Source organism: Telopea speciosissima, chromosome 11 (assembly GCF_018873765.1).
Source record: "Telopea speciosissima isolate NSW1024214 ecotype Mountain lineage chromosome 11, Tspe_v1, whole genome shotgun sequence".
Classification (NCBI taxonomy): Eukaryota; Viridiplantae; Streptophyta; class Magnoliopsida; order Proteales; family Proteaceae; genus Telopea; species Telopea speciosissima.
The window spans coordinates 46227130-46250048 of NC_057926.1; the positions used below are offsets into that span (position 1 = coordinate 46227130).

The 22919-nt window shown below is 37.6% G+C and overlaps 1 protein-coding gene across 2 annotated transcripts in view; it reads left to right on the forward strand.

Moving 5' to 3' along the window:
- LOC122646872 (tobamovirus multiplication protein 3-like) overlaps window positions 1-20592 on the forward strand; it is a 33796-nt gene extending 13204 nt beyond the window's left edge. The window contains exons 2-12 of one of the 2 annotated variants that reach the window (XM_043840502.1): window positions 5509-5693; window positions 6196-6286; window positions 6372-6424; window positions 6525-6617; window positions 6695-6766; window positions 10788-10860; window positions 10940-10985; window positions 18935-18998; window positions 19088-19141; window positions 19399-19476; window positions 20154-20592. In XM_043840502.1, coding sequence (XP_043696437.1) covers window positions 5541-5693; window positions 6196-6286; window positions 6372-6424; window positions 6525-6617; window positions 6695-6766; window positions 10788-10860; window positions 10940-10985; window positions 18935-18998; window positions 19088-19141; window positions 19399-19476; window positions 20154-20246 — 870 coding nt within the window. In that variant the 5' untranslated portion in view covers window positions 5509-5540 and the 3' untranslated portion in view covers window positions 20247-20592. Of the gene's footprint in view, window positions 1-5303; window positions 5694-6195; window positions 6287-6371; window positions 6425-6524; window positions 6618-6694; window positions 6767-10787; window positions 10861-10939; window positions 10986-18934; window positions 18999-19087; window positions 19142-19398; window positions 19477-20153 lie in introns of those variants that run through there. The other variant, XM_043840501.1, reaches the window with a different exon arrangement.
- Window positions 20593-22919: the final 2327 nt, after the last annotated feature.

A 22919-nucleotide genomic window follows, 5' to 3' on the forward strand; every position in this document is an offset into this window, starting at 1 on the left:
CCACAAGACTTGTTTTTTTTGTTTGGGATGAATAAAGAATGTGGTTTATATTAGAAGCCTCTCTGAAAAGAATTTGTTGATTAGAAGAAAACTATCGTCGCCCGAATTTGTTTGTTAACCATTTAAACAAGTCTTTCAATAGACATACCCATTGACTTTTATTTTGAATCTTAATATTTTAAAATCATTTAAAATTCCAACACCCCCTTGGCTTCAAAGCTCCATTTGTTCTTCTAAGCTTCCCAAACTAAAAAATGGGATAATCTAACCATATCATTCTCAAAAAATTGGGTTTTCTTCAAATGCCCCTATCAAATTACTTAAACGTACAAATGCCCCTAGAACTTTCATTAATTCCATATGCACCCCTACTTTCCAAACCATGTAACATTCTAGTCCTCCCCGTTAGTCTAGGACGTTATGTTCTAACGTCTGACATTTTTTGAACATGGTTATACACATACCATATTGCCTTGATAGGATAAAGTGACAAAAATGCCCTTGTCTAAAAAAAAATTAAAAATGTACAACTCATCTTCCCCAAATCGTTTGCGATTTGGAAAAATGAGAAAATTGCAGGGCTTTTCTGTTTGAAGATTGGTTAGATTTGCAAATTGTGCTTCATTGGGGGACACTATGTACCAGTTGCATGAAACAGATGCTAATGGATCTCAAGAAAATGAAGAAAAAAAAATAAGGATCTTCATTAAAGAAGATTAAACAAGCGAATATAAAAATGACGAGAATTGAAATTTTTGCTAGATTAGACCATACGCATACACACAGACATGTCCTCAGGTTATAACGATTAACCATCATTCAACTTAGTTTACAAATCAGATCCAGGTTTTAATCGTAAAAATATGAGATTCTGCAAGGTGCGATCCAATAAATAAGGGTAGAAAGAGCATCTATTTCATTAGAAGAACAAAAAATCTTTGTTCATTCAGAGATTTCTTTTTGGTCCGAGGGAAGGAAGGGGATTCTAGAGTTTTAGAAGGGGAACTACTTACATCTCGATTTGAAAGGAGAGTAAAAAGAGTGGAACAACGATGGATTCAGTTGCAAATGGAAAAATCTAAGGACTGCCAATGCAGATGGTACATAGTGTCCCCAGTGAAGCACAGTTTGCATTCTCTAATTTTAAGGTTCCAACTGATCAGAACCTCTCCAATGTCATGGAATCACCAAAACCCTAGATTCAAGTGTGGCAATAATTACTTAATACTCAACAAATTTAATATAGAACTAATCAAAAGTTGCAAATGCCTCAATTTTAAGACCAGCAGGAGAAGAATCTAACCCTAGATTCAATGTAGACAAATATTATATAGCAGAAGGTTGTAAATACCTACAATCCATGGCTTGGAGACTCATCGCAATTCGCAAGTGATCAAATGTTTGCCATATGAAGAAGAACGAAAAAAAAAATATATATATAGAAAAGAAGAAAGCACAATGCAAATCTAATCAATCTTCAAACAAAAAAAAAAAACCTGCAATTTTTCTCTTTTTTCAAACCCTATACGATTTGGGGAAGATGATTTACAAATTTTTTTTTCTTCTAGGTAAAGGCATTTTTGTCACATTACACGATCAAAAACAGAATAATCTAATCATGTACAAAAAAAGCCAGACGTTTGAACATAACAAACTAGACTAACGGACTGGACTAGATTGTTACAAAGTTTGGAAAATAGGAGTGCATTTGAAATTAGTAAAGTTTTAGGGATGCATTTGTACGTATGGATAATTTGAGGGAGGGATTTGAAGAGAACCCCCAAAACATTTAATAGTCAAATTCTTAAAATTATTACAATCCAAGTAAATATCTAGTGAAATTTTAAAATTTTCCCATGGCCAAGGTGCATCTTTAGATTTGGGAACCATAGATACAAGCCGAACTTTCTGACCTCGTCCACACCTCGATCTCCTCATATCCTCTTTTTACTCTTGGTGCAGTTCCTTGAATAAGAGTCCTATCACCTAGTATTTCACATCCAAATTTTGTGAAGGTAAATTGTTTTTGAAAGATGATAAATACCGCCCATCTAGAATCCTTTGAAACATTATCACAATAGTTAACACAAAATTTCACTAGAGGACCCTCCACATGATTATCCAAGAGCAACCAAATGTTAATAACAACCTAGATGATACAGAGCCATAAGGAAGCAAAAACAAATCCCCAATCCATTTTAGGATTTAGTGTAGTCAAATAAAGTAAGAAGGAATGTTAACCACACTAAAAAACCATTGCAATTCAAGGAGTAAAAGATTACTTTCCTGGGTAGATTGGAGTTGGTGAGGTCAGTTATGCAAAGTTTTTACATTTCTTGGACCGGTATTTTTGGATTGCCTCAAATCTATTTTTCAGAAAGTCGAATGATTGATGAGTGCTTTCTTGTGAAAGGGATCTAATAACAACAATTTTCTCCATAGTACTAGTTGGGAAATTGTTTGTCATCCCAAGCGAGAGGGGGGCTTGGATTAAGAAGAGTTAAAGAGATGATTATTTTGGGATTCTGAAACTTATTTGGAAGCTAGCCTCTTAGTGCAAAGGAGTTTGGGTGGAATAGATCTATAGTCGTTATCTCAAAAAGGATTCCATCTAGATTGTCAAAGGTCCCCAATACGCCTCTTGGTTTTTGAGGAAGATCCTGAAGCACAAATCCTTACCCTCTGGAGTTTACTTCAATTTTTTGCTAGGTATTATGCATAATATTAATAGGCTATGGTTATGATTGTCCTTGGGTTTTCACCAAAAAGTGTCAACGACACTGAATTGGGCATTTTGTTTATACGATCATCACATTGTATAATCTTTGGAATGACAATTTCAAGACACAAGTGTGAGTATACATGTGTATATATTGGACAGGATCACTTGAGAATCTTGAATAAAATGTTTTTATGGAACAAGATTCGCATCAGTAGTTTACAATTAGTCCCCCAACTTGAAGGGTACTCCTTATCAGAGCAATTAGACATTATGAGTTATGGTTTACTCATGATTGATGTCTTTTGGATTGTGTATCGTCACGTTGGATGTGTAGTGGTAAGTTGTGTATCAAAAGAGTTGCTCGACACGGAATTCACTTCTGATAAAGGAGAATATCAAAGAGAGAATGTCTTTGCATATTTGGATGAAATCCGGATCTAATAGCATGTTTGTAAATAGGTTACAAAATATTCAGAAAATATCAAATATTAAAATTTATTTAATAAATATTTTATTGGTCCAATCAACGGTACAGATTCTCTGAATGCAGAATTACGATAGTTTAGGGTGGCGAAAAATATTTATTACTAATGCCCTGAGGATTGTTACATGATACTATTAAACTAGAGGGGACATGGCCATAATTGACTATTGACTTGAGAAAAATAAGAATTATTTTACTTAAGCTATCTATATTTGCATATATTTTTACTTGTGAATTTTAGATATTTATCTAATGGGAAAAAAAATGCAGCCTATCGCTTGGCCCCTGCATCCTGACACAGCCCCCCTAAAATGATTGCCCCACCCCCTTCAAAATGAAAAATCCTCATTGGTCGATGCCCTTTGCGCATCCCCCTTATTGGCTTCCATGTGATGCACAGGCCATGCGCTGGGTAGGTAGATATCCTAATGGAATCCTCTTCCCTATCTATAGCAACCTAATCTATTTGCAGAATAATGATTCTATGCAAGAGAGAGAAAGAGAGAGAGAGAGAGAGAGAGAATACCACATACACATATCCGATGTGGGACTATGGAACAACACAATGTTTCTTAAATTACCATGGAACCTATTTGGGCTTTTCTTAGAATTAGCAGAAGCTATTGCTAATTTTACTAGTATCTCTTTTAACTGGTTTGATTATGAGAATTATGTCAAATCAAACCTTATGTAATTTTGTTAAGTTTCCTTAATAGTATTTATTTTATTAAAAAAAAAATAAATCCTTTTAGTAAGATAAGAATTACATCTTATAAAGGGTTTATTATTCAATAGAAAGCAAGAGAGAGTGAGAGCAAGCGTTTGAGACAGAAATTTCTCCTCAAACATTAGGGTTTACTCCCCATTTTCTCTCTTTCTTTCGTTTTTGACTCTCTCTCCTCTTTCACTCCTTCATTACGTGATTAGGGTTTACTCCCTAGTTGTAGAAAATTTCTCTTCTCCCTTTTGTGATATGAGATTCAAGGTAGGAACCCTTGGACCTTGGAGTAGTGATTGTGAAAGATACTCTCTTTTGTGTTTATCATACAAACATTGGGAAAGGATTTGATGCAAAGAATTCCTAACATTACTAGGTGGTGGAATAAGTTCTCCAAACAATACACTTTCATCAAAAAGAGAAAGGAGTGTGTGCGTTTAGTCCCACATCGGGTGTGTGAGTGTCGTGTACATGTGTGTTGTGTATATCCGCGATTCTACGGTCCTAAAAGTCACTTAACCTCTTGGGATTGGTGTGTGGTTTGTGTGATTATACTTTCATCAAAAAAAAAAAGAAATGTGTGGGTTTAGTCCCACATCGGGTGTGTGAGTGTGGTGTGTGTTGTGTATATCTGCCATTCTACTGTTCTAAAAGTCGATTAATCTTTTCAATGTGGTGTGTGGTATTAGTTATATTAAATTATTATTTTTTAATGGGAAGTAGTTTTCTGTACGGGAGTGTGGCCTACGCCAGCACTCCCATGTGTCTATCTCTCTCCTCATTAAAACAAGGGGGCAGAGGTGTCTTTTCACATGGGGAGGAGAGAGATAGACTCATGGGAGTGCTGGCATAGGCCACACTCCCAGACAGAGAACTTTATCCCTTTTTTTATATATTAAATTTAAATTAGGATCCTCTGCAGTACCGGCGGGATGGCATTGCACATCCAACGGCACAACAGAGGCCAGGTGGCACACATGGCCTCTACTGTGCCGTCGGATGTGCACTGCCGCTCTGTCGGTACTACGGAGGATTTTAATTCATCACAATTGGCCATGATTCAATCCCCAAATCCAACGGCCATGAATTCTGGCTGCCAGTTAACAACCATGGTTCCAAACCACGACATCCCTTGTCCAAATAAAAACAGTTGCATGACGTGGCGGTATGATGTCTTTTAAGATGTGTCTTGAGCTGGCATATGAGTTGAAAGTAGAAACCCTCTCCCACACGTCCAGAAGAAACCCTAGACGTCAAGTTGAGTTGTTTGTCCACACGTTTGACACGTGTCGGTCAATCCACAAAACCACCTGCTATTGCCGGTTTTCTCGTGCTGCGTTGTCGTGTACCGTTTTTGAAAAATAAATCAAGAAATCAAGAAACCCTTTTCTTTCTAGTCGGTCGGGATTTTGTTGGACACTCAATTGGATTAAGAATAAAAAACCCTCATATACATCTCTCTGATTTTTCGGCTATTAATTCGCTCTATTTTTTTTAAAAAAAATTTATAACCTTCTACGTTTCAATTTTCCTTTTCGGAGATTTCCTTCTTTAGAATCTCTCGCTGTGTGATTGCCGGGAATTTTTTTTTCTGAATTTTCCGGCGAGAAAAACCAATGGGTTCCACCGATGTTCCGTCATCGGTGATTTCTTATGCCCTCAATGACGCCTCTAATTGGTGGGATAATATCAATAATTCACCTGTTTGGCAGGATCGTATCTTTCATGTCCTCGCGGGACTGTATGCCTTTGTTGGCGCCATTGCTCTGGTAAAAATTTGGTTTTAATTGTATAGGATTTGTGTATCTGCTGATATTATTGAATTTGTAAGCTAGGGTTTCGGGTTTTTGAATTGGATGGAATAGTAGTTGAAGTTCCAATTTTTGAGATATTTCATGTGTTTTATGATTTCTTTGGGGTAGGTCTCAGAACATGGAACTATTCGGTTCGTTATGATTTCATAATGGGTTGCTTGGTTTGTTATCTATTGATTTTATATGAATTTGTAAGCTAGGGTTTTTGGGTTTCTTTAATTGGAGGGAAGAGTAGTTGAAGTTTCATATGTTGGGATTTTGGCTTGTCAATATCGTTTTTCTAGGGTTAGGTCATAAATTATTGGGTTTCATTATGAATTTATAATGGAGGCCTCTGTGATGATGGGTTTTGTGTTCTTGTTCCATCAAATTGTTGTTAGAGCTTGTGAATTTTTGTTTGGGTTGCTTTAATTTTTCGTAGTCTGTGGGTTTAAGATTGGGGGAGCTTTGTTTGCAGATCCAACTTATTCGAATAGAATTGAGAGTTCCTGAGTATGGTTGGACGACACAGAAGGTTTTCCACTTTCTTAACTTCTTGGTGAATGCGGGTTCGTATCTTTTTGTGTATTGTTCATTTTCTGTTTTATATATGTTGCATTTTGATTGTTCAATGTACTTGATTGTGTTTCACAGTTCGGTCGTTGGTCTTTGCACTCCGTCGGAATGTGCAACATATAAAACCTGAGGTCTGGATTATTATTTCATGGATTGAAGCTTTATGTGATCATATGTGGACTTTGCTAGCCTCCATTTTGTTTCTAATAGTTTGGTATGGCTTATTGTCAGATTTTCCAACATGTCTTGCTTGATATGCCAAGTCTTGCTTTCTTCACAACATATGCACTGTTAGTTCTGTTCTGGGCAGAGATATACTATCAGGTTGGAACTTCTTCGAATATGGTTAATTAACTTATGTTGGTTTGTTTTCTTTTTATTTGACTCTTGATATTTGCCAGGCACGGGCTGTATCAACTGATGGGCTTAGGCCAAGTTTCTACACTGTGAATGCTGTTGTGTATGGCATCCAGGTAAAATCTGAGTTTCTTGTGTTCATGAATCTCAGTCTCAGCCAATGGAAAGGTTTTAATGAGTAAACTGTGAATGAATCATCTAAGTTTCCAGATGTGTGGGATAAGGGAGTTGGAGTCCTGTATTACCTATATATTTGTTTTCCCTTTTGTTATGATTTCTAAATTTGTTGATTTTGGCAAAAGGAGAAATGTGTTAGTGGTTGTTTTTGTGGAGGATATTGCATTCCTGAGGTCTTTTGGCATGTTAATCAACCAAAGCAATCGGCGAAACATGGGAAAAATAAAAATTTCCAATGGACCTAGTGATCTGACAAGGATAGATTTGAATGGTCCTGTTTTTCAGCGTTGGATTATCTTTTTTAATATATTATTGAGCATCATTTCAAGTATATCTAAAATTTTAAGCTACAATTAGTTGTGAGTTAAATAAATTAGATTGAGTTAATCATTTGAGTTACCCTTTTTAGATTTATGTATGATTGAAAATGCTAATTATGGCATCTTATGACTATCTCGTTTGTTTTCTATTGAATTGTGTTTCAGTAAAACGAGGATCATCAAGGGTTATTGGGTTACTTTGTATTAGATGAATGGAGACTTGGGATAAATGCTTGATAATTAATTATTCAATGGACCTAGTGATCTGACAAGGATAGATTTGAATGGTCCTGTTTTTCAGCGTTGGATTATCTTTTTTAATATATTATTGAGCATCATTTCAAGTATATCTAAAATTTTAAGCTACAATTAGTTTTGAGTTAAATAAATTAGATTGAGTTAATCATTTGAGTTACCCTTTTTAGATTTATGTATGATTGAAAATGCTAATTATGGCATCTTATGACTATCTCGTTTGTTTTCTATTGAATTGTGTTTCAGTAAAACGAGGATCATCAAGGGTTATTGGGTTACTTTGTATTAGATGAATGGAGACTTGGGATAAATGCTTGATAATTAATTATTCATTATTGTTGTTAGGATTCTAATCACAGTTTCCTTTATTTACTCGTATAGTGTTGTGATTTATTTTAAAGATTGTTGGGGAGTGAATTAAAATATGAGTTCCTTCCAATTTGTGGCAGGAAATTGTTTTCAAAATGGTGCAAATGATGAGTATTAGTAGGATTAATAAATTATGTTTGATTATATTCTTTTATGATATCATTTCTGATTAGTGGATTAGTAATTGAAATTAAGGTAAATCGACTGATGTGAAACTCTTAAATGTGTTTTGAGTGATTCTGGTGGAGTCCTGGGCCTAGAATAGGATCTAGGGAACCATAGAAGTGGAGACCACACTCTAAGCAGGATCTGTTTGGAAGGATTTGAGAAATAGGGATGAATATGTAATTTCTGGACAATAACGCACCCTTTTTGTAAGGGTCAATATATTCTGGAATGAGAAGGTAATAATTAAATCTGGACAGTGGAATTCTTTGAAATTTTAAATCAGGACTGGGCTAAATTAAAACAGAACTTAGGAAGGAGGCCCTTTTAAGTAAAAATAATCGAAGAACCTGTCCTTATGTGTAAATAAGGAAGCTGTTCTTATGGTAGAGCTGGATTGATTCCGGGTGAGTGATCATTCTCAGAATAACTCTGTTCAGACTCAGATTTCACAAGGAGATTGCAAACTTTTAGGATTCTTGAGTTCAATCGGCAATTACCCAGGTCAAAATAGTAAAAAAATAAATAATAAACGACATTCCTGCAAGTTGAACCAGGCGGAAGTTGCACGGTTAGCCATGGTTGCAGGTTTGTATCTCACAGCAGAGAGGACTTTAGGAGGTAAGATACTAGGATTTTGATAGCCCAAGGAAGGGTAACTCATGCCCAGACTCTCTGGCCAAACCTATTTGAAATGGTGTGTCTGTAGGCCTTCTTGTCAGTATGGCAGTACTGCTAGTAGCAGAAAAGAATAACAGAGGAGTAACAGCGAAAGAATAGAGAAGCAGAAGGGGGGTGGAGTAAGGAGGAAAGAAGGAAGATCACACTTGTAGAAAGAACACAGTCAGGTTGGAGCAGGGTCAGAGGGGAGAGAGAAATAACCAGGACACATGTCCATCAAAACAGCAAGTAAAACTCAATTATATCGATTGGGTGGGTGATTACACTTATTTGTAGCTGTTATCACTTAGTTAGCAAGCTGACATCAACTCATACATGGACTCTACTAAAAAAATATTCAAAACTCACTTGGACTCATCCACTACTACCGCCAGAGTATAAACTCTTGTATGTTGACTCAAAACTCTTTTATCTCTAATCTCAACCCCTTACGACAGTTCCTTTGGGCATAATTGATTCCTATTTACAACGCTTACCGTAATGTTTAATAAAATTCTCAACCTATCCTACTGTAATCAATGGCCACATTTGAGGCTGGTTCTCCTTGGCATGGGTTTCCAAACTGAAACATGTTGGTTCAACCAGGCTAGTGCCATTGCATCAGATTCTCAAATCACATCTTACCAACTTGCAAGTATGGCCCATGTCTCTGACAAGGAGAGAGGAATCGTGGAAATTATTCAATGTTTACTAGGTTTTTTGGGTTAAGAAAACTAAAAGAGATCCATTGTTTAACAGTACTGGAGGTTGTCTCTTTAGACATTTTTCATTAGTTTTTTTTTTTCCCCCACACAGATTTGTCATATCATTTACATGACTACTTTGGGTAATGATTTATCTTTATAAATTTTTTGGCTTACTATTTCTATCCTCTAGATCATTTGTGGAAAGAAGACATCTTTCTTCTAGATGTTTTGTAATAGAAAATAGGCTGAACAAGTATCCCTTTTGTTGGAACCGCTTCCTCTAAAAGGCCGACTTTTTAGGAAAGGGAGGAAACAATATGTATATCATACAGGAGCAATAACACGGCGGATTATCCAAAGGAGGACACGGGTGGATAAATAATTTTTTAACACCTTTTGATTTTATCTTTTCTCCTGAACTGTTGCCAATATTATAAAATCCAGATATTCCTGAGCAGTTATTTATCTATTTTCTGCATGAGTACCAACCTAGACAATTTGGCTAATTGAGTCAGTGCTAGAACCTCTTTGGGTTGTCTTGAGAATTGACCAAAATGGTACCCAAATGGAACTAAACTGTCCAAATTGGCAGGTTTGTTATCTGAATCATTTGAGTGGGTCACAGTGAATTGTCCGGGTCTGGGAGTTGGCCACGGATTTTATGTTAAATAAAAATAGATGAATACATAAGTGGGTTCAGTGGTGCTCCTTGTTGCTTTTGCTAACAAAGGTGCCCAGGTCAATCATGTTGACGTACAAAAGCAAGAAAATTTCCTAGAGTTAACATGCCCAAGAACTTTCCTGTTGATTCTAGGGATTTACTTGAGATAAAGTTTACTATGCTCCATTTGTTTCCAGGTAAAAACCACATAAAAGGAAAATTTGCTGGTGAAATCAATATTAAAAATTAATATTTTTCTTGAATATTTTCCTTTTGCATGAATTTTACTCGGAAACAAATGGAGCCTACACAAAATCACGAGCTTATACTAAATTATGGAGTAAAAGAGAAGGGATAGGTAATTTGATGAGGCAGAAGTCAGTTATGGATTTATGGTTTGAGGCAAACACCAACTAGCACTAGAATATTACGGGCACCAACCACAAGGGCAGATGAGTGGAGCGACAGAGCCACTTCACAGCTTGCAGTGCCCTGACTAATAAGACTAATCACTTCTTGGTTCTTGTTGACATATTTAGGCATATGTTTAGTCTAATATGTGTAATTTAACTAAGGTTCATGTAAATTCTGAATACAAGCTAGAACAATGCAATTATCAACACTTTTTGTTTTGATTTTCTTTTGTGTTTGTGGGAAGGGGGGGGGTGTGTGTGTGGGGATTTTATAATGTCATTGTCATACTGCTTGTACAAATAAATTTGTTGGACAGACATGGCTATTAATATTAAGAAAAAAATTGTGGTTGTTGCCGAGTGTGAAATAAATTAGTTTGTTAACCTTTTTTTCTTTGAATTTATTACAGATAGTGTTATGGTTAATTTTGTGGTTGAAGCCCATCCGTCTTGTCCTCGTCCTGTCCAAGATCTTCTTTGCAGGTTTGCCAGTATCACAATAGTGATTAATTCAGTAGCATTTCTAACTCAATTCTAATTCTTACTAACATGTGTTTTGCAGGTGTCTCATTGTTTGCAGCCCTTGGGTTTCTTCTCTATGGAGGAAGGTGAGGGTTTTTTTTCTTGGAGACTCAACTACTTTTACTATATTTGAAAATGCATAGATAGCATGCATATTTTGAGGCTTGTTTATTGGAGCTTGCATGCACACCCTATTTATGGAAACTTCACTCTTTGAAAGAAGATTTCACGCACACACAACGGGCATTGAACATGTACATTCTGGAGAGAAACTCCACACATGTTACGCATGACATGTGATATCAATTTCATCCTATAAAGCAGGCCCTTTGGTCCATTGTTGATCCAGGCTCTAGCTCGCAAGCGCACATAAGATACTGAATAATTGAGAAACCTAGGCTAAAATTAAGGACTTCTAAGACTGCAAATAATGCATTTTTTTCCTTGGCAAAATGACATCCTACCTACACAAGTTTTCCATCGGGGCTTAATATCTGCCAAATGGTTGTTTGGTTGGCGCTCCTATATTGGTGGGATGTGATCCACATGGTAATCTACTTGTGGGAGATGTCATCGCAGATGTATTTCACCGTGTGGCTGTACAAGAATTCAGGAAATTGTTGAAAAGCCAACAATTATGCAGACATAATGTTGTTATGGAAAGAGAATTGAAAAAGTAAGTACATGGTGAGCCAAGAGATTGGACAAGTGGCTAGTGTACCATATCCATTGATGCAGACATCCAACAACAAGAGAAGATGGGCTTCTTGTTTTGGGTCCAACTGAACCTATGGTTTAAGTTTTGTGTAAGTTAGGCTTAAATTGAGTGCCCAATGGGTTATATGGGCCATGGGCTTAATATTTTTGGGTTTACTATTGTAATGTGCCAATCATATAAGCCCAAATATTAGGGATTTGAGTCCTATGCGGGATTATATGGTTAGTTTCTGTTTTGGTGTTTATTTTTTTGTTTTAGAAGATTTGGAGGAGAATTGCATGGAGGTTATTCTTGAAGATCGAATCAAGAATTGCATTATCTAGAAGATTGCGTGGTCTCCATGTGATTTGCGTGGGTAACTGTAGGCTGCATACATTTGCCCCTCCCAGACCCTGCAGTAGCGGGAGCCTTGTGCACTGGGACGATCTCCTCTGTTAGTTGCTTAGTCAATAGCAATGTAGGACTTATTACTTTGGTTTTATTTTGTATAATAGCAATTAGATCTTCTTTCTAGAAGAGTTGTTGGTTTTTAGAGTGACTTATTTTGTAATACAGCACATATTGTAAATAAAGTAAAGCAGGCACAAGCTCCAACGATTTTGAGCTATTGAGAAGCTTGGCTTTTGCCTCTTTGGGTTTGTGGTGATCCCAAAGGGAACAATGGGATCTCAAATTGGTGGGAGAAGAATGATGAGACTTCAAAAGGATAACCAAAGAGAAATAATCCCACAAAGTTAATAACCTGTTGAAGCTGCAATTGGAGTTGAAGATCATAAAGTTGTGGAATGAAACCTCAAATCAGAAGATCACAATCGGTAGAAAGAAAAGAAGACCGATCAGCACTTTAGGGTTTTGAAACCCAAGATTCCATCCAAGAATCGAATTCGGACTTGGCAGCAACTTGAAATTGATGATTGATGTGAACAACTTGCAGAGAATTTCCAGCAAACTTGAAGGACTTCTTGAGATCGACTGGACTGAATTAGGGGTTGGAATCAAGAACCGATGAAGGGGATGGGGGAACAGAATGGGCATCTCACCTATCCTATCTCAGAATTTCAACATTGCGTAAGCAACTTTTCTATTCATTCAAATTCGTGTACAATGCTGACCTCCCTTACAAACTTATATAGAAGACTCAAAAATAGACTTGAGACACTAAAAAGGAAAGGCCTAACCCAATCCTTAACTAATAAGGTATCCTAAATTTATTAGGAAAGTGAAATAATGAAGAAAACAGATTCAAAATAGGACTCTAACTAAACTGATGAAGTAAATCCTGTTTTCCTAGTTTCTACTTTCTACCCATATTTTAGGCTCATTAAATTGACCAATTACAAAGTAAACACATAGAATCAAAGGCCCAATACATACATAACCCATCCCAAGGCTTATTTCCACTAAAATAAGCCCTAAGTGGCTTATCTTCATCACCTTCATGCAGTCATAGTGGGGATTCTAGGTCATATCCCTTTTATTTCTTCTTTCGTATGTTAAAAAAAAAAGTGTAAGAGCAAGATTTACTTATTTTGTAATACAACACATATTATAAATAAATCAAAGCAGTTACAGCCTCCAACAATTTTGAGTGATTGAGAAACTTTGGCATTTACCTCTTTGGGTTAGTAGTGGTGATGATGTTCTTTGGACTGTGGTGATGCAACTCCAGCCCTGTTGCGGTGAACCAATAGGTTGGGATTGGTGCTGATGCCCTTCCCGCAGGTCTAGTGGTGATTCTAGGTCATATCCTTTTTATTTCTTCTTTCATATGTATTAAAAAAAAAAACAAAAAACAAAAAATGAAGTATTAAATATTTTTGTTAAATTTCACACTCGTGGATTTATTTTCACCACCCAACATATGGGCTGATGCCCATGTGGTAGATGATACAAAATCATTTCACTAAAGTTTCAATCTCCTGTAAGCAGGGTAAGTGGCTCAAAAGTGAGTGCAGACTAACTACAATTTAAAAAATGGATTTCATTACAAAGAAACAACATTTTATGAAACTTTGGACTTAAGTCGAGCCATCTTTCCTATTGATTGGGACTTAGAAATTGGAACCTGGAACTTTGTTAAGGAGATTTGCCTTTTATCCTCTATTACATGGACCCACCTAGGTCTATTTATTAGTTAACAATAAGGTCACTCACCTGGGAGACACATTTAGCTTTTCATGATTAAATATGTGAGGCACTTCTGGAAGCTTGTCTAGCTTGGTGCCTATTTCTGCAACTTGGTGTGATGAGTTGGTCATTCTGACTATTGGATGGTTGGAGATTCCGTTCTGGATAGGACACATGTCAGATTTCGTGGTCAACCTCAAATTTTGCCTACAATTGATGGGGTTGTTCAGCTTGGTTGGTGTCGCCTTGTGTCTAGGCTCCTCCAATGCCTTGGGTGCCTAGACGCCATGACAACTATGCTTTGAATAAAATTTACTTTTTGAACAATTTCCTAAGCATTATAGTGGCATGTGGTATGGGGGTGATTCTAATGGGCATGTTGGGAGAGATCGTAGAGGATATGAAGTTGTGCATGGAGGCTATGGGCTTGGAGAAGGCATGAAGAGGGAGTTTCAGTTTTAGACTTCGCAGTAACCTTGATCTTTCCGTTGTAACTCTCTTCAAAAAGAGAGAGGAACACCTAGTTACCTACAAAAGTGGGCATCATACCGGCCAAATAGATTTCTTTCTAACAAAAGGTCCGACAGACGGTTCTGTAAAGATTGTAAGGTTCTTCCTAGGGAGAGCCTAACTACTCAACATAGAATGGCGGTCCTAGACATGTGCTTTACTACTCAAGTAGTGAAGTGTAGAATATGTGGGCCTATTCACCTTAAGATAAAGTGGTGAAGAATAAAAGGAGAGTCCTTGATCGCATTTACAGATAAAGTGGTCAAACAATGTAAGTGGGACCTTGAGGGAGACCCCAGTACGATGTGGGATGAGATGTTGGCATGTATAAAGAAGGTTGCTAAAGAGGTTCTAGGGGAAACGAAAGGTATATGGCATGCTCCTAGGGAAACTTAGTGGTGAGATGATGAGGTCCTAGAGGCCATTAAGACCAAGCAAGCTTGTTTTAAATCATGGCAAAGGTCTAAAGAGGTAGAGGATCTAACAAGATACAAGCTTGCTAGAAACGTAACTAAAAAGATTGTTGTGAAAGCAAGGGCGAAGAAATATGACGATCTCTATAACAATCTGAATTCAAAGGATGGGTGAAAAGCTATCTATAAGATAGCTAAAGTGAGAGAAAGGATGAACAGAGATTTATACCATGTTAGATGTATTAAAAGTGAGGATTGCTGAGTACTAATAAAGGATGAGGACATTGAAGAGAGGTGGAAAGGGTACTTCTACGGTTTTCTTAGTGAAAGCTTCTTTGGTGATGCGTAGTAAAGCTGTGATGTAGGCTGCGGAAAATGACATTATTCATAGGGACACCTCTTCGTGTAGAATATAATACGCAGTTAAAATGTCTGAAGTAAAAGAAGTAAAAAGAAAGATGAAAGTAGGCAAGGCTCCAGGCCCAGACGAGATCCCAATTGAGGTGTGGAAGAACGCAAGCTTTTGTGTTCTATCTTGGCTAACCAAGCTGTTTAACAAGATTATGACCACTGGGAAAATGCCTGATGAATGGAGGAGAAGCATTGTGGTCCCAATTTATAAAAACAAAGGAGATATTCAATCTATAATAAGTATAGAGGCATAAAGTTGATGAGTCATATAATGAAGTTATGGGAGAGGGTTATTGAAACCCACTTGAGAAAGGAAACTACTATTTTGGAAAACCAATTCGGTTTTATGCTTGGAAGATCCTCGATGGAGGCAATTTTCTTACTTAGGAGACTAATGGAAAGATATAGCCAGGGCAAAAAGGATCTCCTTATTGTCTTCATTGACCTAGAAAAAGACATAACTAAAGATATGTATGCTGATATGGTGAATAGTGTTAGAATAGCAGGGGTTCCAAGGCAGTGAATTCCCAATTTCAATTTGGTTACACCAAGGATCAGCCTTAAGCCCATATTTGTTTGCTCTTATCATAGACCACTTAACCAGAAACATGCAAGATGAGGTCCCTTGATGTATGATCTTTGCAGATGATATTGTTTTGGTGGATGAGACACAAGCAGGGATTAATGCCAAAGTGGAACTATGGAGATCAACCTTGGAATCAAAAGGTCTGAAGATAAGTAGAACTAACACCAAATATATGGTGTGCAACTTTAGCAAATCTAGGACATATAATGAGGCGGTGATTATTGGTGAGAGGGAGATCCTGCAAAGTGACTACATCAAATATCTGGGATCAATCGTAACTAAGGATGATGACATTGAAGACGACGTCGCCTAGAGGATTAAAATAGGGTAGATGAAGTGGAGAAGTGCATCGGAGTTGTGTGTGATCAGCGTATCCCTTTAAAGCTTAGAGCAGCTATGATGTATGGTGCAGAATGCTGGGCTACGAAGAAGTGTCATATAAATAAACTTGGCGTTGCAAAGATGAGGATGTTGAGATGGATCTTTGGGATAACTAGGAAGGATAAAGTAAGGAATGACCCTATTAGATCTGGCTGGGAGTAGCTCTGATTCATGATAAGCTTAGAGAGGGTCGGTTGAGGTGGCACGGCCAGGTTCAATGGAGGCCTTCGGATGCCCCAGTTCGAAGGAACGACCTGATTCAGATTGAGGAACCAAAAGAGTTAGAGGCAGGCCTAAGATAACCATAGAAGAAGTGAAGAAAGACATGCTTAGCTTAGACCTGCTCCTTCTATGACTTCAAATAGAGCTGATTGGAGAGCAAAGATCCACGTGGCTGACCCCATTTAGTTGGGCTATAATGTTGGGACGCTGTTGTTGTAATACACACGTTTCTTGAGGTCAGGAGCAGGATGTTGAGGAGTTAAGATGTGATTCGTAGTTAAGTTGGGTTGATGCCCTAGAGTTTGTGTCGTTGTTGTGTTCCCCTTCGCCATTCCTTTTTATATTAATATTCTGTTTCTACTGGGATCCATGTAGCCGACCCCATTTATTTGGGATAAGGCTGAGTAGTTGTTGTGGTGGCATGTGGTAAAATCATTTTTGACTATATGGAGAAAAGATCCACGACTACTAGATTATAATGTGAACAAGAAGTCCTTGTAATTTGAGCACCAACTTACACTACCATGTAGCAAGTAAATTGATATTAGCAGAAGGGCGTTTGGCTTTGGCACAGATGGTTCCTTTCTATGTGTGTGTTACCCCTTGATTTGAGGCACATGGAAGGATGATTTTATCCATTCTATTTGCTGGATAATAGGGACCCAATGGTATGTTCATGTCCAATTTTGTGGGCCAACTTAGCTATATGCCCTTACCATGTTTACCCTTTCAATTTTAGCTCTAAAAAAATTTTGCAATTTTAGGGTGAATCACCAAATTTTTTTTCGTGCATGACACTTCTTGGGGTGCCAAATTAAGCTTGTTGAATAGATTGATATATGTACATGGCAGCTTTTGTGGAATCCTGAAAGGTCCCCATATTGCCCTTGCCATCATCTATTCTCATGGTAAGTATTGCCACATGGTGAAAATAAAGCCCTCTTTTTGACACTGTTTTGAGTCTGTTTGACCTAAAAAGAAATAGGAGAATTATTATTATTATTAGGGAAAAGTTTTCATACACGGCTGTGTAAGCCATGTATGTGAGAGGGTGGGAGTTTCAAGGCATTAATTAATGGTTGGGGGTTTATGACTATTACAACTCTTTGTGAGAGGGGCCATGCATATGCTTACACGGCCGTGTATGAAAACTTCCCCCTTATTATTATTATCATAGAGGTCTGTTATTTTTCCAACTGTCACTAGGCATCTATTCTGTCACGTGGATAAGATGATATGTCCATTCCAACCGTTGGATAGAGAGGACATGGTCTAGATTAGCCACATGTCAAATTTCAGACTCTAATTCAATCAATATTCCCTTTTGTATTGGCACACATTCTGTGTGTGTTCAGGCATGTGTACCAGTACTCTAGATGTTACTGTGCACTCTCCCAACTTTGAGTGGGAATAGACGGTTTAGATTATAAAAAATCATAAAAAATTGATGGCTCATATTTATCTTGTGATTTTCGGAAAAATCACCTTCCATTGTTACATGGATAACTACCCAAAAAGTAATATATTGATGGCTGAAATTACGAGGAATAAGGTGAAATCTGAGAGAGTTGAGATTGGTTATGGAATTTTGATATGTGTCATCTTGACTATTATTGACATGACACATCTTGATTCCAAAGTGTCCTTGTGATGTACTCTGTACAATAGCAACTTGCACTGAAGCTCTTGTTCATGCAAGGCCAGATGCCATTGTGCTTGGTACATTTGAAGAATGAATGGTGAATGGTCCTTCAATTTGCTTAACCTTTAACATGTCTAGTGAATACGAGTGGGAGAAATAGGTCCTTAATTTCCATTGTTAAGTGGGTAGTGTAGAGATGACCATGTCCTATTTGGAGCTGCCACATGTCCAGATCTGTACAAAAGATTCACATGTTTATTTTCTAGGCTGATCAGAGAGTTGGACACATACAATTTTCAAGGGGGCCCTAGACAGGAATTCTGGTATACACTGGACACAGCTAATTCTCCCCAAGCATACCATATTTATTAGGCTACTGACATATTTCACTCCCAATTGTATATTGTTTGATTATGCTAGCGTTCTTTTTGGGCTATGGGTGACAATCAGGTAGGTTTTGATGGTTTAAGTTGGGTGCCTTGGGCAATAAGTTTGACTTGAATCCTGAGTCCACTCAGTTATTAAATGGGAAGGGATAGGCATGCCCAAGCCCATGTGAGTGGTAGTGTGGGTTTTGGGCCTGCATGGATTTTTTAAAATAAGAAGTAAAGGAATTCCTACCTCGATGTGCACACTGATGAGGCGTGCCACGGATCTCAGCTGTGCAGTTGGCCCCATGCCAATAGAAAAATTGGGACATTTGGCCCACTGCACGGTGGAGATCCTAGCTGTGCATCATCTGACAGAGCATCAGCTTAGCATAATCCTGAGTAGTGAATAATATTTTAACCTAATATTATATGAAGGTCAACATGTTATTAGTGTTGAAACATGAATAGGGTGTGGGTGTTTGTGACTATTTAATAATGGAGCTGGCGGGCCACACCTAATAGCAGGCTTTTTATTAGCTGGCCAAGCTGAGAATTGCCTCCCTTAGCTGACTTAATTTGTGTTTAAATTTTCTACTTACATTGTCCTGCATTGTACTGATGGCCCTTGAATTTTTGGCTTTCGCATTCTGCCAGACTCTTCTTAATGCTTCAACGCTTCCCTGTTGAGTCAAAAGGTCGAAGAAAGAAGTTACAGGAGGTATTTTTAGACTGTTTAACTTTTGCAGGCACTCTATATCTTCTAGCTACCCATTTATTTATTTATTCTTTGTTTTCTGGTTTGTACAGGTTGGCTATGTGACCACCATATGTTTCACATGTTTCGTAGTAAGATGTATCGTGGTGAGTGTTCTGTGTTCTACTGGCATTTTTCAGTAGTATTGTATAATGCTTACTATTTTTAATGACTCACTCATGATAGGAATGGTTTTTGGTGTTGTACAAAAAAGACGGTATCTATTGCTTCTGATTAGTTGAAACCATCTCGCATGCTTTGATTTCAACTGATCAATGGCTATGGCAACATATCAATACCATTAAGTACGGTACCAATGAATGTATCTAACTTGCACACTGATTCCAATCTTCATATGTGACAGGTATGCTTCAGTGCATTCGATAAAGCTGCTGATCTTGATGTTTTGAATCATCCAGTACTAAACTTCATATACTACCTCGTAAGTTTGGTTTATCTTTGGACAATTGGTTATGTGAAATGATGTTAAAGTAGCATTGGGAAGGTTGAGATTAGGAAATGTGACTTCTTAACCCCTTACGCAGGCTGTCAACTAGTGGCAAGCTTCCATATTGGCAAACTTGCCCTTGAAAATATGAAAAAAAATGAAAGCCCTTGAACTAGTTAGTGAATCTTCAGATCAGATCAGGTCAGGTCAGGTTACTAGAAGAGCAATGGAACTGTGGATTGGTGGGCTCCAAAACTAGCTTTGTTCTCTCTCTTATTTTCAATTTAATATTCATTTTCTGAAAAAATTAGAATAACAAACATGACTCCTTAATGGCTTATGTCAACTATATGAGCAGATTTGTTATTCTGGAAGGAAATCTCCTATTTTGTTTCTCTAGGAAATAGGTGCTAGGATTTGTCAAGTAACTGATGCTTATGTTAGTTGGTAACATTAATTAACCCATTCTTTTTCAAAATGTTTTTGGAGTACAATTTATCCTTGGAGGAATATGTAGCTGTCATTTATTCCTCTTGAGGGAGGTTGAATAGTTGAAAACATATGATGCAGACTCTTCCTAGGTTATGGATATGACCTTGCTCTTTGCAACTTTGTTGGCAGCAGGATTAAAGAGGGATTTTTTTTTCTTTTTTCTGTGCCACTGTCTACAGTTGGTGGAGATTCTACCCTCTATTCTGGTCCTCTTCATTTTGAGGAAGCTTCCTCCCAAGCGCGGTATCACTCAGTATCACCCCATCCGCTGACATGATTGAAGAGGTTATTTGATACATGGGAGAACCTGCGAAGCAGGGACTAATGGATGGCTTGGTCTTGGAAAAGCTCATCTGTCCTCTAAAATGGAGATGCAATTAAGGGTATCAAGACATAACTTCTGTGCATATATCAGACACCGTGCTCAACTTCTAGCATCTAAACAAGGGGTCTGGTCTGTTTCTTTTAAGCACTGTAGATTTGTGAAAAAGAAATATCTTGGTAAGAAGTGTTGTGAATTCTGATGACCCATTTTAGTGTAACTGTTGCTTGGTTTTTGTTTATATAATAGATGTTATACGATGGCATACTGTGTTGGGTCCCTATATATTCTGCTAATCTTTTGTTCTATGCAATGATACAAACCAGCAAGATGTTTTCCTCTTGTTAAACCGCGTTTAAATACAGCATAATAGTCAATAATCAATGCTTCTTGAAATCATTTCAAAGTATTCTTTAAATGTCTTTTGTAAACAAAAACCGAGCAATCCAAAAGGCCAGGAAAAAAAAGAGGAATTCTATGCCATGCAACATAATATTACTGAGGAATTGCAACTTTAATCATAGTCAGAGCGTGCATAATCAAATGGTTGCAGCTATGATAATAGGCAGAAAGAAGATTCATACCTTGTGCTTTGTTAGTTAAACAGAATGAGGATGTCATCTGTTTAGGGTTGATTCTCTTTCCTCTCCTAGCTCCCCCCCCTTTGCAATTTTTTAGGTAAAACGAAGGACAGAGATGGAGAAAGACCTGCTTTACAGAAAAGGGTCTCGCTGATTCACTGATCTGTGTAGTTTTCCAGGCAAATCAAATCAGAGGAAGAACCGGCTTAATAGAGATAGGGAGGATGGAGTGGGGAGAGGGAGATAGATGGTTGAGGAAATACACTGGTTTGGATCTTCTCCTATTCTACCAGTCTTCGTTTACCTAACATTCTCCCCGTGTTCTTGAATGGTAGCTTTTATTTCATTTTCAAATTTTTTTTTTTGGTACTTGATCAACTTTCCTAATGCAATTACAGCAGAGTCGGTATTGACTTAGATTGACCCTGTATCTTGTCATGGAAGTGTGGAGCAATTCATGTTTAATTAATGGGAGAGCGTTGAGAACGTTGCTCGCTCTAGGTAAGCTAGCGTGTGGCAGATACAAGTGAGGGGGGACAGCTATGGGAAGGGGGGTTTTCACCAAGAGGGGGAGAGAGAGAGGCAGACGCATGGCTTGATAGCTTTTTCCTTAAATTGGTTATAGATACTTTATTTTTATATGATTTTCAAACAGTAATTTTTTTTATAACGGATTTTCAAACAATACACGTATAAGCTGTAGGCCCTGCCATTTATATCACTTTTTTTGTGTGGTGCACCGTCTGATGCGTCACGTAGGTGTACTAGACAGTTTATTGTACTTGAGAGGATAATTTTCTCCTCTGATGGGTATCCGACATCGGCAGATTTCATTGAACGTCGAATAAAATTTGGTAGATGTTGCTAACGACTAGTTTTATGTTTTTTTTTTTATCTAAAAGAGAGTTGGATCTTTCGACCCATTTTGGACAGATTTTTTCAAGAGATGTCTTTCCTCAATAAATAAAGGATGTCTTAGTAGTTTTTTCTTTTTATGAAAGTATAATCACACAAACCACACACCAAACCCAAAAGGTTAACCGAAGGATGTCTTAGTAGTTGTGCGTAATGTTTTTGATTGCTCTTATAAATTGGGCTGGGCTGACAGAGAGTTGTTTTTCTCACACACACACCCACATCCAAGCCCACTTATTCATGGCTTTGATGGCTGAGTTAATAAATTTGGGGTTTTGGTGACGCATGATAAAGCCAGATTAGGTCGGTTCACTTCATATCATGCGGCGACGGACACATTGATAAGGGTCCTGGTAAGCTACCTTAAGCCAACAACAAAGGTTGGATCGACTCCCCGTACATGAAGTTTTCTGGTGACACACATTCTTTTGGTTCCATAAATGTCACTCCGTACTGCCATTAGGAGTGTTTAAAAGGGCATTTATAGAAGAAAAAGGACATGTTGTGATAGAATTATATGTGAAGAGTCCTTACACTCCACATACGGGAAGCTGATCCGGCCACATACCTATATGGATATGCAACATTACTAGACTACGAACATCAAATAAAAACATGGCTACCAAAGGAGACTCCAATAATTCATTTTGGGTCCGCCACAACAAATCACACTGGGTGTGCTTAACATGGCATCATATGGACAACTGACTTCTAAGAATTGAGTCTTCTGCTAAGCTAAACTCTTCTTTTGAAAGTTAATATTGAAATATTAACTATTGTAAGCAAGTTTGATGAGCAGTTCTATTTGAAGCTCGAGGTGGCCGGAGAGTGTTCCCTACAATGCTAGCATGGGGAGGAATTTGTACACCATGTCAATGGAAAATGCGAATAATGTTATCATCCATATAGAGCCTACATGATCAAAGCAAGACAGAGAAATTAATAAAGACTTTATTTAAAAGGGAAAAGGAAAATTAGTTATTGCATTTTCCATTCTCCCTCAGTCCAAATAGAGGAGATGACAGAAGATTTTCCATCTGTGCCAATTGGCAACTCCCAAGTCCAATACCAAATGGAAAAACAAAAACACTTCAATGATATGAAACATTACATGAAGAGGGAAAAAG